This window comes from Vanessa tameamea, chromosome 15 (genome assembly GCF_037043105.1).
Source record: "Vanessa tameamea isolate UH-Manoa-2023 chromosome 15, ilVanTame1 primary haplotype, whole genome shotgun sequence".
Lineage (NCBI taxonomy): Eukaryota > Metazoa > Arthropoda > Insecta > Lepidoptera > Nymphalidae > Vanessa > Vanessa tameamea.
The window spans coordinates 9,625,066-9,642,724 of record NC_087323.1 but is presented as its reverse complement, the minus strand read 5'-3'; the positions used below and the strand labels follow the sequence as shown (position 1 = coordinate 9,642,724).

The following is a 17,659-nucleotide window of genomic DNA, read 5'->3' as shown; positions in this document are numbered from 1 at the left end:
AAATAGGTCTAGTATGATGGAATCTAATTATATAACATCACGACTAAGGCATTCCTTAATATAAAATCGTACAAAATTAGCGACAATTAAGACCCAGGTCTTAACGCGTACTTTGCAAATGGCTTAAGAGTTTTGTCATTAATAATGTTAACTATCTTAATATTTTTGTTTAACTTTATAAAATTGTAAATCAATCACAAATTAAACAACCGACTGACGATACATAATATTGACAAATATTCTATAGATACTTATATAATATATTACAAAATATGCTACAACCATGTTCTTATATGAATATACAAATATTTTTTGAATAACGGATATGGGTCCTTACGCCAGATCATGCCCCCTCTTCCCCACCACTCTCTACTCCTTATATGTTCGTGGCGCGTATTCCATATACTTCGTTACATATATAACAATAATAAGGTATTTATTTTACTAACGAAACTCTGACTCATTCTTGAATTTATTTTTATTTGTTTTACTACATATTTGATTATTATTTTTCTTTAAAATATATATATAACTGAATTCTTAACAAAATTCTTTCAATAACCATCAACTTCGATGTCTCACATCTACCGGGCGTCCGTGACGGCCACGTTTAATAATATTAAGTATTTAGTTAATTTACAATTACATGCAGTGCAAGGCTAACATCAGCTAATCAAAATTTACTTTTATTGTTAATAGCATGACGATTATTGTGGATTTTGTCTTTGACATTTTTTTTATTCTAGGACTGGGTCGAGAACACCTAGAGCTCATTTTCTAGGTGACCTAACCCTAGCTGAAGGCTAGATCCCTAAATAGTTTAAACACTAAATAATAAACATTTTTAATATACAATAATTCTCATTAATTTCAATCTAATTCCCCGGGATGTAAAAGCGATTTATCTATTTGGGCGTATTTAAACGAATCTGCTATTTCTTGGGGAATGTCTGATAATTTGGCATCTGGGATGGAATCGTCTAGATCATTTGTTGAGTTAACTGAGTTTGGGTCACTGAGGCTTAGACTGGTGTCCGCCTCATCTCCATAGCATCTACGCTTGTGGTCTGAAGGTAGATTGCGGTAGGAGGAATTCTCTACCCTGATTGCTTGAGTTGTATTGCTGAAAGAGATTAGCGTACAATTTGAAATACTTGTCAAACAAATAGTTTTTATTCCTTTATAGAAAACATAATAATATATTTTTTACCTAGTCTTCCTCAAAATAGGACGTCCCATTTCGACTTGTAGCTCCAAAGAGTATAACTTAGCCAATGACTCTAATTTTTCTTTCTCCACGGGATCTTGAAAACTCGGCAATTTTAGCTCGGTTTGGCACGAATCTTGTAAAAATTTCGACAACTGCTCATTCGCTGCGCTTAATATGAGGAAACCTGGCCTTTCGTCGCGTATCCGTCGACATCCTGCTCTTATTTCGCGTACCTCAGAAACCCCTGCGTTACCCATTGAATTTTCACTGTAATAGTGATCACTTTGGGGAGATTTCTCACTTATATTCAAATCGCTCGACGATGTCTTCTGTAAAGTGAAATTTGTGCGCGGCGTCTGATTAAATTCCTCCTTTTTTTCAGACTTCTCTTGAAATTCCTGAAAGGAATGAAAAAACGTCTCATCGGCGTTCTGTCCGGATACCCCCGCGTTCATGACGTCGCTGAATGTTGAATATGACGAATGCGGCAGTATCTCCTTCTCTTTTAAAGCTTCGTCTTCGACATCGACAACTGTTTTCGAGTCCGACATCATGGCGTCATCGTCGTTTCCCGAATCCACTTTAGCTCTTTTCTTCTTGTATCTATTCTTACAACTAGCCCATCCGCCTTTAACTAGAAACTTTTCTTTCTTTAACCTTTTCGGTGGTGGCATGTTGCTTACAGATTTCGTACAATTGTTATTCACAGATTTTGATGATTTGAATGTAAGGCTTTTATTGAAGACTTTGAGCTCCTCGATGCCGGGCCAGTCCGTGAGCTCATCGTCGCCTTCTCGATCGCTGTCGTTCGTTATCACTCCGTCAGAGTCGCTGCTGCTCAAAGAGCTGCTCTCGTTGCCCGTGCAGTCCATACCACTGTTTGAATCGTCGAAATGTAACGGATTCCTCAAAACATTAGGCGGGTGAGATTTATTAAGCATCTTATACTTTCGATGGTACTTTCCATCTATTTTGCCTGTACTTGTGGTGGCACAGAAAAACGGCGGCAAATCTGTCGCTATTCTATAGCCCGTGAGTTTAGAGAGCGTTGGTGTGCCGTTTTTAGATAAATTCTTATAGACGAAGTTAAAGCTAGAGCTTCCCGGCAATGATGGAGTATTTGTAAACGACGAAAATTTAGCTTCTTCCGTATTATGAGATTTGAGGACGATTTTTCCCGGCTGCAATACTGTATCTTTTCTCTTTTTATCCGTGTCGTATTTTCTTGACTTAATATCGTTTTTAAAGAAAGCAGATTTGGACGAGCAGCCTCCGCTGAATGATCTCTCTCTCATCTCGCATCCATCGCCTTTGTCTCTATGCGACCACTTGCGTTTTCCACAAAATGCGTTTCTGTAAATAAATAAAAATAAGATAAACAATGGTGACATTAAACTTTAATATCTAATAAAACTAAAGTTTATTGAGCGTATTCATGGATTATTTTCCCTGCCGGGTAAACTGACCTCTCCTGTTTTTGTTTACCGCCGTGCAGTAGGGGCGAGACACTGTGAGTCGGATTCGTGATCGTCACTGGCAAGGCATTCGGCTATAAAAAATACAATTACAAAATTAAGGTAAACTATTACTTTTAGTATTGATATATAAACCTAAAAAAATATTTGACATAAACAAACAAAATCAACCAACCCGTTTTTATTTTGTATGCACAGGGGTTTTTATTTAAATGTAGAAAGCAAATCAAATAAAATAAAAAATAATATGACTTAAATGAAAAAAAATATTTATTAAAAAAAAAAGAAACAAAAATATTTGTCAGAAGTGGGATTCGAACCCACGCCCTCAGAGAGGACCAGAACAACTCGAACCCGTTCTGTACGGGCAAGGGAACCTTGAGTCTGGCGCCTTAGACCGCTCGGCCATCCTGACTAATGACAACTGCAACGAAATAACCGTTCGTTTACTAGTGTCTACTACTAATTATCAATTTTTTTTTTTTTTTGCGTAGCAACAACGATTATTGCTTTATAGTACGTGTTCATATTACTTTCATTTGCGACAACTTTATAACTTTCTTAATCGAAAATGTTACATAATAATCTATTATACATCACAAACAATTATATTGAGAGGAATCGAGAATTTATACTCCAAATTTAAAAATAGCTGTATAAAATGGTAGCTATCATACTGGCAGCATTTTCCCGGCGAATCGCAATTCCAATTCCCAGAGCAAATGGTAAACAAAAAATAAGCACTATTACTCCAAGGTTCAAGTGTTAATAATATAATTATTAATAGTTTCTATTACTACAAAACAAATTAAATTATTAGATAGACACAGGTATGTTGTCTATATTAAAATATGATTCCAGGAAATAAATATGTATTATTTAATTATTTAAAGTAAACAGTAAGCAGTAATTTATATTATTTTCTTTAATTAATAAATTCTTTCATTAAATATTACTCAAAAGTTTTACTTTTAATTATAAAAACTTTTATATACCCAATCAAATAAATGAGCATTAATACTTCTTTTGTAATAATTATATAATATATAAAAAAAGAATATAGTTGTAAAATGATACTTCGAGCACACAATATTTTAAATAAATATATTAGAAATATTGTGTGCTAGAAGTAATTTATGTACCTAACTTTTATATAAAGTATATGTTTTATAAATATTAGTAAATTGTTATTAGTGAATTTCTTGATAAAATAATGATTAGCTTACCTCTGTAGTAATACATAATATCTCTACAGGCGGTGTATGTTTACCATCAGTGTACTCTACTGGCATCTTTTTATACTTTCGTTTCCTCCTAGCATTAGCTGGCCGAGTTGGTGAAAAATTTTCATTGAACGAATCAGATTCAAAATTACCAATCTGGCAATAGTGTCGAGACTTAAGGTTTGTTGATTTGTGTATGTTGAGATGTGGGTCATCGGAGTCTGACAGTGGTTGTGTGATGAGAGGTGCCTGAGGCGGGCTACTTGAACTTCCATCTTCAGCGAGGCTTACTGCTATTGCAGCAGCTGCAAAATATTTCTTTATTCAAAAATTTATAAGTCATCACATGAATACTATGAATTTAATCAAAATTGATAATATGTTAGTGTCAACAAATACAATAAAGGTTTTTAAATAAATATTTTAATTGAGAAAATTATGTAAAAATAGTAACATAATTTATATTTTTGTAAATTAGTCAACTTATAAATAACTTATAAAGTTTTAAGTTTTTTAAGGTAAGTACATTATACATAGCAATTTTCAATAAATAACCATATACATATATTTAATAATCAGGATAATTTTGAGACAAACCAACCATCCAACTAAAATTTAATGTACTAGTTTTTCTTTTAATGATTCTTGTCTCTTTAAGTATTAAAAACATTAATATTAAGAGCGGGAGAGAATTATGAGATGCTTATTTTATCACTAATGGAAAAAAGTTTTGAAAAAAAGAAACTTTTTAACTGAAACTTTTAGTATTCTGCAAGTACTGATTTGATGATTTTTAATAACCTTGATAGCTTTGAAGGGATCAAACTATTTTTTATAATAATTAAATGGATTGTAGTTAAATCTAAAATTTACCCAAACACGTAACTAGAAGATATACTGATATAAAAATATAATTTAAAAAAACTAACGCAAATTCCCCGCGGACCTGGTACGTCGACGCAGTCCGATCTTCCGACGTTCTTGCCTTCCACAATTACTCTCTTCTAAAGCCAGATTTAAATCATGAGACAACCTTTCCATCGTCTCTAAGCAATTTACACACAAACACTCATTATCAACAATTTTTTACATATGCGTTGACATCTAGAACGTACCATACGACCGGCACTATTTTATTTACACCTTTATTTGCCCTACTTATATCGCGTCCTTTCACTAAATTAATTTTAAAATTTAATTTAAAGCACTATTTTAATATTGTTTCTTCAGTCTTATTACAATAAAAAAGTGAAAAGTCAATGTTATATTCAACAAGTTATAATATTTCAAGCTATTAATTAAAACGTATTATGCGAATCCTGCAGATATTCTATTTATTTTGCAAGCTTCATATTCTTAATTTATCGAAATAATTGAAGTTTAAGGAACTATAACAGAAAAAAAGATCGAGAATGTATTACGAAAAATATAATAGGTACACATCAAAGATTAACTTTGAGCAAGAACACTATGAAATTGTAAACTCGAACTCGATGAATGAAAAAGTAGAATGTCGATAGTGTTGCAAGCCAATAGTGAAAGTAGTATAATATGTGTTATTCATAAATATTATTGTAGTAAAACTAGTTATATCATAATGATGTAACGATTCAATAATTTCTAGTCATGGAATTGAAAGCAATTTTATCGTTAAGTTTCAATAAAATAAATACAGCATCCAACGTCATAACATGTTTTAAGAGGCGACTATTTAGGTGCAAACTACTAATCGTAGGCAACACTGAGACTTATTTCAGTTGACATTCTAACTCACGACATTTATTAATGAACTCATTTATGAATTAATGAAATATTTAATACAATACATTATGTATCGTGTTAAATGCACATAAACAGTATGTTTTTAACAAAAAATTAAAAAATATAAAGAATTGTCATAAGATACATAAAATTTTAATAGATGAACATTATATCAATAAAAAATCTTATTTCTTCGGTTATTAGCTTGCAAATCCTGAGGTCTTGGATTCAAATCCCTGATCGAGCTATTAAAGCTTCTGGAAACACATAAAGCTTTTGTTGAATCACCTGAACCTTTAATGAGGCTGTCCCTGAACGATAAAAAATCAATCATGATTATGCTTGTTTAGGCGCGATCGGGGACGTAATGGATAATGGATATGCAATTTCGTATCTGGATAGGGATACGAGTATATGAATAATATTTTACCTATTTCATTTAAGGCTACAGATTAATTCAGATAGTTTGAGTTACGGATATAAGATTATTTAAAAATTGTAAAAGAAACACCAACAAGATAGATTTTACTTTATTGGTAGGCTATTATTTAGTACTAGGTATAAAATCACAGAAAAACAAATAGCTTTAAAATAAAATTTGCTATCTTTAATTAAAACACTGCAATAAACTTTTTTTTTTAATTTTGTTTACGGTTACGGATAGATTTTTATTTCGGATATCCGATAGTTTCGGTTACGGTTAGGTAGTTCCAAACATCCCTGTCATGGATAAAGGATTATGACAAAATAGCCACAAATATGCATATGATTCTTTTTTTACATTTTGATTTTCTTTCGAAAGTGAGCTAATTTGAGAACTATAAAGCGGTAGATAGGGTATTAACATCCGTCATAATAAAAGTAATAAAGTTTATTTAAAAAAGGTAATTGAAATAAAATTTTTTTGATCTTTGAATATAACATTAGTTTCTTCCAATATTTCAGCTATTGTTACCTGTATTTTTTAAATATAAAATAATATTAAACAGTATTTTAATATTTTCAATCATTAATAACGAACGCAACCAATGCTATATACGGCTGTCTTCGTAGTGACCGTTGATAAACATATGTCAATTTGTGCGCCAATTTTTCTTCTAAACTAAATTGATGGGATAATAAAGTTTGTTGTTTAACATCAGAACGATATTTTTTACGAGTCGTGTCCACTGAATGAAACATATTAAAAGTGTTTAGTTGGGATTATTGAGTATTAAGGTAGGTACTTTAATTTACAAGTAAAAATATTAGTTTACGGTAAAACAGCAATTTGACTTAAAGCTAATTGTAATAATCGCTACAAGTTAACTCAGTTTTTCATTTTTAGACATATTAAATGAAATTGAGGATTGTTTCTAAAAATTATATATTTCATTATAATTATTTTTGTAAATTTAAGTCTAGGACTTGAGTAGCGTCGTGTTCGTCTTACCAGCATAGATGCCATTTGTTACCACTTACCACCGTTCAGGTCAGTTTTAATTGGTACTGATGTATTTGTCAACTCTTAATAATGATAAATCTACTCTAACCGGGCTAGATAAAAATGATACTGTGTTTTCATTACATTTCATTAATTTATGTGTCATGTACCTACATCTCTAAAAAATAACATTATACATTCCTAATCTTTCAATGCTTCTTTTATTTTACTTGTTTAGTTGATTTACTAACTATTGCATTAAAACAGTCATTTAAAAACTTTTTTAACTATAATTAGTTAAATGTAGTGATTAATCATAAATAAACATATCAAGGATATAACACAAGAAGCAAACAACAGTTAAATATATTTATATATATTTATTTATTATACTGAAACAAGATTATATTTCTAAAATAATATTATATTAATTTATCCTAAAAGTTTATGATAAAAACACTTCTAGTGTTTATTATGTTGATATTGTTATAATATCATTCATTTCCTCAATATTTTATTTACTATAAATAATCACTAATATGACCTACATATTATAATCTACACACATTATTCTTTATCAGCATAGGTACATAATTTGTTCTTAGCTTTGACAAAATTATCTAATTTTGAAGTTGGTATCTAAATTTGTTAAAATCAATATTGATGATATTATATTAAATGTTATGTATTAAATTGTTCAAGACATATAATAATTATTTTTAAATTCATCAAGAGATTTAAAATTATATAAAGTAATCATCCCTAAAATTTGCTATTATATAATGTTTATCTATAGCTTGAAATACTCGGCTGTAAAAATCTGTCTTCCATCATCTCCATGTAAAAATTTAACTCAAAGGACCTTTAAAAAAAGTACAAATTTTATTTCTTGAATCAGCAGTTTTTGATAATATGTATATACATATAAGTATATATAATAGCCCTCTATGTGTGGTACTTTGATTGTCCCTTAACAATTAATATTCACTCAATTCTGCTCCAAATTTTTTTGTTATTATTTTTATGGTTTTTATAATCTAATGTTATTGATATTACTTAATTACAAGGTAAGTAAGGTCCAGTCGAAAACTAGTGCTGTATTTAGACTCTGCTATATGGAGACTGGTTTTTTTAAAACACCATTATACATCTAATTGTCATTATTATTTATTTGGCATAAAATAAAGATTCTGTTTTCCTAAAATAGAATTAAGTTATTCATAGAGTTTCATTACATAATTTAAATCATAATCATTTCCCATGTTTTGTATGATATATAGACTTTATTCCTTTCATCATTTTAATTATTTATTTCTAGCTGAGCTATAAAATTAATAAAACATCTGGTTTCTTTCATTCTATGTTCTATGGCAGCTTTACACTTAATTCAACAGTATAACATGACGCTTCAAATGTACTTTTATGATGATACTTGAATAAAGAATATTTTGATTTTATATTATAATATAAAAGTCTATTTGCTTGCAAATAAAATGTCATACTCATAACTCAGTTGTGTTCTTCATCTAACAAAACATTCTAACAAAATCATTTGCTTTTTTGCTGTACAATATTTAATTATGTAATATACTGGTATATTCCGCAATAATTCCAGAATTAGGGTGATGGAGGCGTCACCAGACGCTCCAAGACGCACCCGCGCTGCACTGGCAGAGATTCCAGCACGATTAGACCGCCTGCGCGTTACCCCCCTGCGGCCCCTTACCAACACCAGGGAGGTATCACCGTCACTCCCGCCAGGGTACCTCAGCCCTGCGCCATCACCTGATGAGTTCCTGATCCAGCAAAGAGGTTAGTTATATTTATTATTTTAATTAGTATTGAGCACATTTTACTTGTATCAGAAATAAATAAATTTTCTCAAGATGATCTTATTTAGTGAGGATGTGTCTTATAATATATAAATGGGCTCTGACCTTATGAACTTAAAAGGTATAAGTTTAAAAAGAAAATAAAGTTGCTTTATGGTTAAATCAAAAAGTATTTTTTTTTTGCATTAACTTATAGTTAGCAATTTAAAGGTTAATATGGAATCGATAAGTAAGGATTTGGAATAAATTTATTTTGATAAAATTTTGCTTAAAAGTTTAGTTATTTTAGAACTTTACTTAGATTTATAGACCTTTAAATTTTTTAAATATAATTTAACTAGCATTTTATGTACATATTAGTATACAATAATAAAATTTGTTATTTTGAAATATACAATGTTTTTTATGGACCCAGTATGGGAGCATTTACAGGATAAGGGTTTTAAGAAACATCTGTTAATTTGCTGCGATCAATTTAGACATACTAATGTTTTTTGTTAATGCTATGTTCAATTCTAGATATTTCACAATTTAGGGTCACCTAAGGGTCACATATAAATCTTGATATAACATGAAATTTTGTTTGTATTAAGTTTTTCCCAAAAAGAATAAATGAATATTATTATATTATATGTGTTTGTATGCTTGGAGCCTTTTCATGGTACCAGAAAAGATTTTTTTATTATAAACTAAAATTGGAAATTTTAAAATAACATAACATTCATCTTTCTAGGTCGCAAACGCCTGCCAGTGACATGGTCGCCCGACATTGATTTAAAGCGTTCAGCTTTTCAGTCTACGGTCCGTACACCACCTAAAAATACACCAGGACGAAACTCACCGCCTCGGCTTGGTGTAACATTACGTTCTACCCCAAGAAAGCGTCTTCTATTAGGTGATGTTGAACGCGTACCACTCACTCCAGAAAAGATTGACTTTAGCGACATTAGTACGCCGCAAAAATTTAAAATCACAAGCCCGCTCAAATTTACTCCGCCTATAAAGCGAGCTCGTCTGGAACATACCTTCGATGGAGAATTTAAGGGGCCGCTAGACACGGCTTTGAAAGGGCTTAGTCCGACACAGCTTATACACATGATAAAGAGAATAACTCATAAACATCCAGACATTGAACAAGATATACGAAAAGAAATGCCGACACCCGATTTATCACCTTTGGAGGAAAAGCTATCTTATCTTAAATCAAACATATTTAAAAGCCTTCCAACATCACGCTTGACATCTAAGACTGACTCCCCCGCTTATTCGCGGGTCGCAACCCATCTCGCTGCTTTTAAAAAGTGCCTCATTGAGCAAGGAAAGGTTTTGGTTGATTCTCAACATTGGGAAACTGTTATGAAATATGTATTTCTTGCTTGGAGCTATGTAAGGGCTACACCGGTTTGGGATAATCAGCCTCATAACGCGCAGCGAAAGCAGTGCTTTAAAGCGCTAACAAATTTCTGTATGACGGCACTCAAAAAGGGTGATTTTGATAGCTATTTCATGGCAGATGTTCAAGATAAACTGCAAGGCATGGAAGCTGACAGTGAAGAGGTCCAGTCTTGCCTTAAATATGTTCAAGGACATTTGCGCGATCATTAGTTAAATTAATGTAATAATGCAGAATGGAATTTTTGATGAAGTGGTAATGCCACAGGATAATGTTTACTTACGAGAGGTTATTGAAATCTCTTTGAGGCTTCAATACTTTTTAAACTTCCAATACTGTAAATCTAGGACAATCAAATTATTTTTCTTTCTTAATTTGTTTTTTTTTTTTTACATGTTAGATTTAAGAGCAATGTAATTATTGTGAGCACATAGTTTTAAAATCTTTGAAAACTTGTTCTATGTAAGCAAATTAAAATTTCTTCTATTTGGAAAATAATTTACTTTTGTAATATTATCTTTAATATTTTCATTAACTTGTTCGTAGTATTAAGATATGAAATGCCAAATACACTTGTCAATGAGGGATTTTCAATTAAATTCTGTTTAATAAAGATTAATACACATTAATAAATAATACTAAGTGTCACTTGGTTTTGATTTCATATTATATTTTAAATAAAGCTGAAAATCCCTTATAAACTCTTTTTAACTCGATGTACATTAAATAATTTTAGCAAATATTATCTGTAGCAAAACCCAATATTGATTTAGATTTTTTTTTAATAATAATTTTGTCTTTTATTTTGTATGAAAAAGGAGGCCTTAGATAAAAGTGATTTATCCTCAATGAATGTAAGTGTAGTAATTAATAATTGGATTTTAATAATTGGTTACTTGTTTAGGTTTATTTTAATAAATTGTAATGTTTATAATGTATGTAAAGTCTTAATTAGTTCCGGTCTTAGTTCTTTAGGAAAAAGCAAGAAATCAGCTAGATAAGCCATATCTGATTAAGTTCCGTTTAAATTAATAGTCGTACCGTTTTTTCCTTAAAGACAGATAAATAAGTTTGCTATTAGAAATGTTTCTTTTTTTTCAAAAAAATGCACAAACAGTTATTAAAAAAAAAACAACAAATAGAGCCATACTTCTAATGCGGAACATTAGTTACATCATAATATAATATTATCAACCTTGTCATGAAATTTTGACAAAATTAAAAAAACAAAACTGTCCTACATAACATGGCGAAATAATCTGTGCCCTGTCAGCAAAACTAAAAGCTATTAAACTAAGAATTGAATTGAAAAAAAAAACTGATTTATTAATCAATCAGTGAATTTGACAAAGGCGGAATATTTGGCGCCCTTTTCAGTTTGACACATCAAAAACAAATTAGTCTGGGATCGGTTCTTCTTAAAAACGATATTCGATAAAAAATGTTTTTAATGTTAAAACTATGTATTTCACAGTGTGCCTTAAAATGTACCCATTTTTTAAATCGATCGTAGGTTGTTTTATAAACAATATATCCTACGATATTCTTTGATACCAGTATGAATTATGTATAGAATGTAAGGTAAACATTATTTTCCAATAAATCGTGTTTAATAATGTTTTTGTTTATTATTTTCCGACAAGTTATTTTTCAAAATTAATAATGAGGTGTTTTTATATTGGTCCTTACTAATTACACTTTTATTGTTAATTAAAGAATGATCATTAAGGTAGTTAAGCAATTAATTATTTGCAAGGAAATAAATTAATAAATTATGTAATCTTCATTTTATTTACAAGTCATTTACTAATGAGTAAATTAGACAACACAATATAATATTATATATAAATAATGTGAACTTGTACTAAAATCATCACTCCATCTCTGTACTGCAACGAGTAATATTCTATAGTGATTCCGAATAATTATTGATAATGGATTTCAATTTGTCGGAAATTTGTACTTTATTGGCCGAGCGAATTGAAGACTATAAAATTGTGGCTAAGAAACGCAGAATGCAAAGAGGTACACAAACTTATTTAAATTCAATTTAATATTGTATTAATTTATAGAAATATGTTCAAGTAGTTCTCTTGAAATAGTTTTATAGTTGCTAAAATAATAATCTATATATCCTCTGCGATATTATAATCAAAACATTTAAAACCCGTAAATTTCGTGTAAATATAGTATATTCCATGATTTAGTTATCTATGTTTGATAGTGTTGTTGTTTAATACTAACTGTTTAGAATATATTTGAATAATATTTCGAACGCAATTTTGTATACATATCAGATGGAATTCTCTCATTTGTGGAAGTCTATGGGCGGTGATGACCATTTATTATCATGTTGTCAATATGCAATTCCGTCCAACTAATCTAAAAAATATCTAAAAATCTTACTACATCATGCTACTTAAGCACGGTGTAGTAAAAACTTAATGCTTTACTAAGGTGTTCTCTGTCCAGTGCTATTTTGTTACTATTTTTAATTTTTTGACTGTATCTATTTATTTAATTTTTTATTAATATTATTTTAGAAATCAAATTACACAAAAACAAAAAGCCGAAGTTGAGCACAGTACAATCTCCGAAGAATTTTAAGGCGGACGGTAAGTAATATTTATATTATGTTTAAAACAATAACACAACGATACAAACGTATTGCATAATAATGAATTTCTTGTGCCTAATAAGTGAAAATAAAAGTAAATTTTATCTTTTGTCTCAGATGTGCAAATATTCGCATCAACCCCAAAGTCAACAATTAAATCTAAAGTTGTGAGAGACAGTTTTTCATCAGTAATTAAAGCTTCGCCATTCGTAACACCAAACAGACGGCGAGTTTGCCAGCGAATAGTTACGAATCCGAGACGACTGACTTTTAATGAAACGGAGGATTGATGATGAAAACAATTTAACAACTGCAAAGAAAGAAAAACAATAATGATAAAAGCCTTTAAGGAACTCAACGCCGAACATGGTGTATTATCAGTGATATGAAACATTGACTTGAATTATTTAATTACATAATTCAGAGGAGACACGTATGAAAATATCGTAAGCGTAGTCAGTTCGAAACTTCACGAGTGAGATGCGAGTGAGTTCCTAGTAGAACAAAATAGCACTGCAGATGTCGATTTAAAATTGTTCGTGTTTTTTTTTTATAAATAAGAATTGGATAATTTATACAAAAACTGATATAATAATATAATAGATACTTATTACGTTATTGTTACAAAATGTAGAGCTGTTATATAATTTAAAGTAATAAATTTAGGATTATATTTTGTTAATTATTTGTAAAGGTTGTTTTAAGAATTAGTCAGTCGTGTTATTTATTTTATGGTAAATATGTATGTTACATTTATTACAATAAAAATATTTTTCTAAACGACTCTTTCAATAGCATGTTATTTACATTATTATGATTGTTGATATAATGAGTAGTTTTTACGGCTGTATGTGATAAGATTCGAGCCGGATTGCGAGGACGGGTGAATAAAAATGAAAGATTATTCTTTTAAAAATAGATATTGTATATTTAAGTATTTAGGAAGTTTGCAGTTTAAGTCTTGATCCCAGGTGACGATATACAAAAAAAAATGTACTAAGTGCTTTTTAATTTTCACGTTTAATATCTACTTACACAAATATAATTATACTAGCGGTTGAAATTCGATCATAACCATTTAATTAAGGAATACGGATTGTGTGAATTTGCAAGCTTTGAACAATTTTTTTGTACTTAGTTTTTATTTTATTGATAACAGAATAGCTCGTCAGTAGAAACTAACCAAAAACAAAGTCGGTAGAACAACTTAGAAAGAGGTACAGAACCGTTTTGTCCTTGCCTTATTATGCTTTATAATATTCTTATTAAATATATATGATTGTTGAAAAAGAGTAACTAATGAGTTTCTAGATGGTTCTTTCACAAATAATCTACATCCCTAACTTGTGGTAGCAGATGTTTTGAACTTGAATGAAGTAAATGTTTATTTAGAATATAAATAACAATCCTCCATTCATTTATCCGTGATCTGACTATAACAAAGTATTCAAATGACTTAATTAAAACTTCTATAACATTTAGGATATCCATAATTGTTTTCACATTTACATGTAAATTTAAAATGTCACCAGAAAAAATAAAAATGCTTGGTTGCGTTGCTTATCATCTAGGAGTGTGATCAGACAGATAAATAACACTAAATAGACTTTGTTTCCTTAAAATTATAGACGTAAACATACTTAATCATATTCCCTAACGCTAACCAGCAATACTTAATTCCGACTTGAAGGGTGAGTGAGTCAGTGTAACGACAGTTAAAGTTCCCAAGGGGTCGCATTTGTTATATACATACTTAAGTCCCATTTCTCCATCCACCTACTGATGCCATAAAAAAGTATACTTGACCTCATGAGAGGTAATATAATTTTGTTTACAGAGGTTTGCAGGTTAGCCAAATTTACATTTGCAGTAAATACATACATAATAACTATTGTATTCTATTATTATTATTATCATCCTAATAAAGTAAGTAAAGAAGAGATATCTAGGTAAGTTTTGTTTCTCCATTATTTTTTGGGGAGGTCCTACCTCCTCTTCCCTCCCCAAAAAATAATTTTAGAGACCCTCTGGACGCGCCTCATTGATGGTCTCATACTTGATCATTATTGGCAAGGCGCCTTGGAAGGCGCGGCAGTCGGGTTTTTCGCACCCCCTGCACCCTGGTCTGAAACGGGGCTAAGACCGTACTCATAGGTACATAACCTTGTGGCGTAATGTTAACTATAATAGAACTAATCAAAGACAATTAAGTTTAGACGTAGACAATTTTACTATTTCTTATCAATAGTCTATCCTAGCAATCTCCTAGTCTAGTGTAGTATGAATTGATAAATATATTGTACTACAGGAACAAAATACTAGTAATATTTGTATTTGTATATATTATTTATTAAAAATTAAGTAACATTCACCATCTAACGATCTATTTACTGTGAAATACAAATACTACTTTGTATTGCTGAGTTTTATATCGAATGGTGAGTGCACAAGTGTTATTATAATAACAATCACAAGAAACATAACATATCATATATCGTGATTGACACCTTTACGATATAACAAGGGGTCTATATAATATTTTAATTATCAGTGTTTATGGTGAAGCAGCCAATTTGCTAAAAAACGAGTTAGCCAGGTCACCTGGTGAGCTCTAGTAAACCGGAATACCCACCAGCGGTACCCTCTTCGTCTCTTAGACGCCACGGGATCTTTTTAGCATGCTTCCGTGAGACCCAGGACACCAATTGCTTGTGTTGGTACGTGTATTAAAGAGCTCAGTATTTAAATAATCAGAAAAAAACCGTGACGTCAATTATTTGTCATAAATAAACGTGGAAAGTTTTCTTATTTGTAAATAGAATAAAATGTAATAGAAATATTTTGTTTTTAAATAATATGAAGGCTTAACAAAGGCACTGAACAGCCAACTTCATTTAATAGCCAAGTACGCCTGTCGCTATAATGGTTTTATAATATTCGTTTTTATCTTAATACTCAATTTAACTCGGCCTCCCTTCCTTTAATAGGCTATTTGACAAAGCGAAAAATAAAGTGTCAATTATTGGAATCAGTATATATTTTGAGTTTAAAAATGCTTATTAATCAACGAAAGTTGAAAATAATAATTAATTTATTCAAAATTCCATAAATAAAATGCATAATTTTAAACGATTGTATACGATCGAATAACACGTGACACAAAACGCTCCTGATTGGTCGGGCTTATGATGACGTCACTTGCTTATTAACCTCGTTTGCCTACTGTATGTGGCCTATATGTGCCACAGATTACAATATAGGCAAGTGACGTCACCGACCCCTTTGCAGCGCCATATCGTCAAAGTAGCGTTTTCGCGCGCTATTTAAATATGGAATTTTTAATTTGATAATTTTTAGCAAATATGTACTAGAATTAAAAAACACAACTTTTATTGGGTTCCTTAACCTCTATCAAATAATATAAAATGCATTTTAAAAACCAGTCAGATAGCCTATTGCACTCGTGTAAGTAGTGCCAGGTAGCTTGAATACATATTACTTACGAATAATTGAATATTAATTTACAGTATGGATAGTTGGTGGTATTTTAATTATTATGTAAATGTATATTGTTATTAAAATTATTTATTTCAGAAGTCATGTTTATTTGCATGTAAGAAGCCGTTCACAAATAATTTGCAACACAAATACGTTGTTATGATGATAAATTATAATTTATACTGTCTTTTCCTTAATTTCCCTTCAAAATGAGCGGTTCTTTAGTAAATATTTTTCAATCAAATCTGATAGGATATGCTCATTTAGAATCCTTAATTACTCTTCTTCTATAATAATTAATAATATTAATTAATTAATAACAAGACATTTTTATTAAAAACTTAATTTTATTTTTTTAAGTTAATAAATGTTGCAAAAATTTTTCGTATAATCATTGACTTACATTGACTTATATGTAAACTACTAGACAAGCCGTTCAAAATTAAAATTGTGTCACAGTTACGGAAAAGGGAAAGAAAGCGGGAGGGGGTTAGTCCAGTGATTAAGCGAACGGTTGCGCAGATGTGGCACAATAGTTTTTACCTTTTTCTGTTTGTGTCTAAGAGTACTATAGTAAAATTATTCAAACAAAATAAATAGTAGAATAGATTACATAAAATATTTAGCGCTTATAATCTATGTATTTAAGTTATTGAGAGGAGTTCATAATGCTAATGTATTAAGACAGTTGAGTCGGTGCGTCCCAGATATATATGTGTGGCGGAGACATCGACCGTCGTTGCTAGTGGTGCCCAACGAACGAACCGAATTACTCAAGGAGGCGCTGCTGACGCGCACCTTACGCACCCTGAATGTCATAACCGACATGGTGGATTAGTTTTGTTGCAGCCTGAGTAAACTCACAACTATAGCCACTTGGACTATATCATATATGTATAACGTAGACTTATTTTAAATATTGTTAATAAACGTGCTGTAATATCGAATTAGGACAACCATGTCCTGTAATGATATGTATACAGTTTTGTATTATAAATAAATAAACTTATGTTTAAACCTAGAAGATATCAATTTAATACTTAGTTTTACTTTACTTGAGAAAATTTATGCCCACAGAAGACTTGTTTTCTGAGATTTTTTTTACAGTATCAAAGAATGAGATTCGGAATTTTTGTAAAGATAGTAGTTTTAATAGTATTTGTTACAGTAAATTTATTTTTATCTTTTTCGCTATTGGTATATGTTTAAAGTATGTTCGTTAATCTA

At 30.4% G+C, this 17,659-nt stretch overlaps 2 protein-coding genes and 1 non-coding gene across 5 annotated transcripts; 1 reads left to right on the top strand and 2 right to left on the bottom strand.

The window, feature by feature from the left end:
* Positions 1–309: 309 nt before the first annotated feature.
* LOC113399684 (uncharacterized) lies at positions 310–5,414 on the bottom strand. 2 transcript variants are annotated; one of them, XM_064217079.1, is made up of 5 exons: positions 4,855–5,414; positions 3,912–4,213; positions 2,677–2,759; positions 1,211–2,563; positions 310–1,123 (listed from the first exon to the last, which is right to left on the bottom strand). In XM_064217079.1, the coding sequence occupies exons 2-5, from the start codon at positions 3,975–3,977 to the stop codon at positions 871–873; spliced, it is 1,755 nt and encodes a 584-aa protein (XP_064073149.1). In that variant the 5' UTR covers positions 3,978–4,213; positions 4,855–5,414; the 3' UTR covers positions 310–870. The 2 variants fall into 2 exon arrangements, with proteins under 2 accessions (XP_064073149.1, XP_026494658.1); XM_026638873.2 differs by having other exon boundaries at positions 323–1,123; positions 4,838–5,414.
* On the bottom strand, positions 2,985–3,100 carry Trnal-caa (transfer RNA leucine (anticodon CAA)). The gene is made up of 2 exons: positions 3,063–3,100; positions 2,985–3,029 (listed from the first exon to the last, which is right to left on the bottom strand). It is a non-coding gene; the product is annotated as a tRNA-Leu (tRNA).
* Positions 5,415–6,734: 1,320 nt separating the features above from the next.
* LOC113399685 (uncharacterized) lies at positions 6,735–10,674 on the top strand. Of its 2 annotated transcripts, XM_026638875.2 has the most exons (4): positions 6,739–6,887; positions 7,069–7,140; positions 8,708–8,904; positions 9,658–10,674. In XM_026638875.2, the coding sequence occupies exons 3-4, from the start codon at positions 8,718–8,720 to the stop codon at positions 10,527–10,529; spliced, it is 1,059 nt and encodes a 352-aa protein (XP_026494660.2). In that variant the 5' UTR covers positions 6,739–6,887; positions 7,069–7,140; positions 8,708–8,717; the 3' UTR covers positions 10,530–10,674. The 2 variants fall into 2 exon arrangements, with proteins under 2 accessions (XP_026494661.2, XP_026494660.2); XM_026638876.2 differs by lacking the exon at positions 7,069–7,140 and having other exon boundaries at positions 6,735–6,887.
* Positions 10,675–17,659: the final 6,985 nt, after the last annotated feature.

Excerpts from the sequence above, each read along its gene's own strand:
- LOC113399684 (XM_026638873.2), bottom strand. The coding sequence starts at position 4,949 with ATGGAAAGGTTGTCTCATGATTTAAATCTGGCTTTAGAAGAGAGTAAT. Across the intron at positions 2,760-3,911 it reads TATTATGTATTACTACAGAG|CCGAATGCCTTGCCAGTGAC; the intron begins GTAAGCTAATCA and ends TATTTTTTATAG. Across the intron at positions 2,564-2,676 it reads GGTAAACAAAAACAGGAGAG|AAACGCATTTTGTGGAAAAC; the intron begins GTCAGTTTACCC and ends ATTTATTTACAG.
- LOC113399685 (XM_026638876.2), top strand. The coding sequence starts at position 8,718 with ATGGAGGCGTCACCAGACGCTCCAAGACGCACCCGCGCTGCACTGGCA. Across the intron at positions 8,905-9,657 it reads GTTCCTGATCCAGCAAAGAG|GTCGCAAACGCCTGCCAGTG; the intron begins GTTAGTTATATT and ends TCATCTTTCTAG.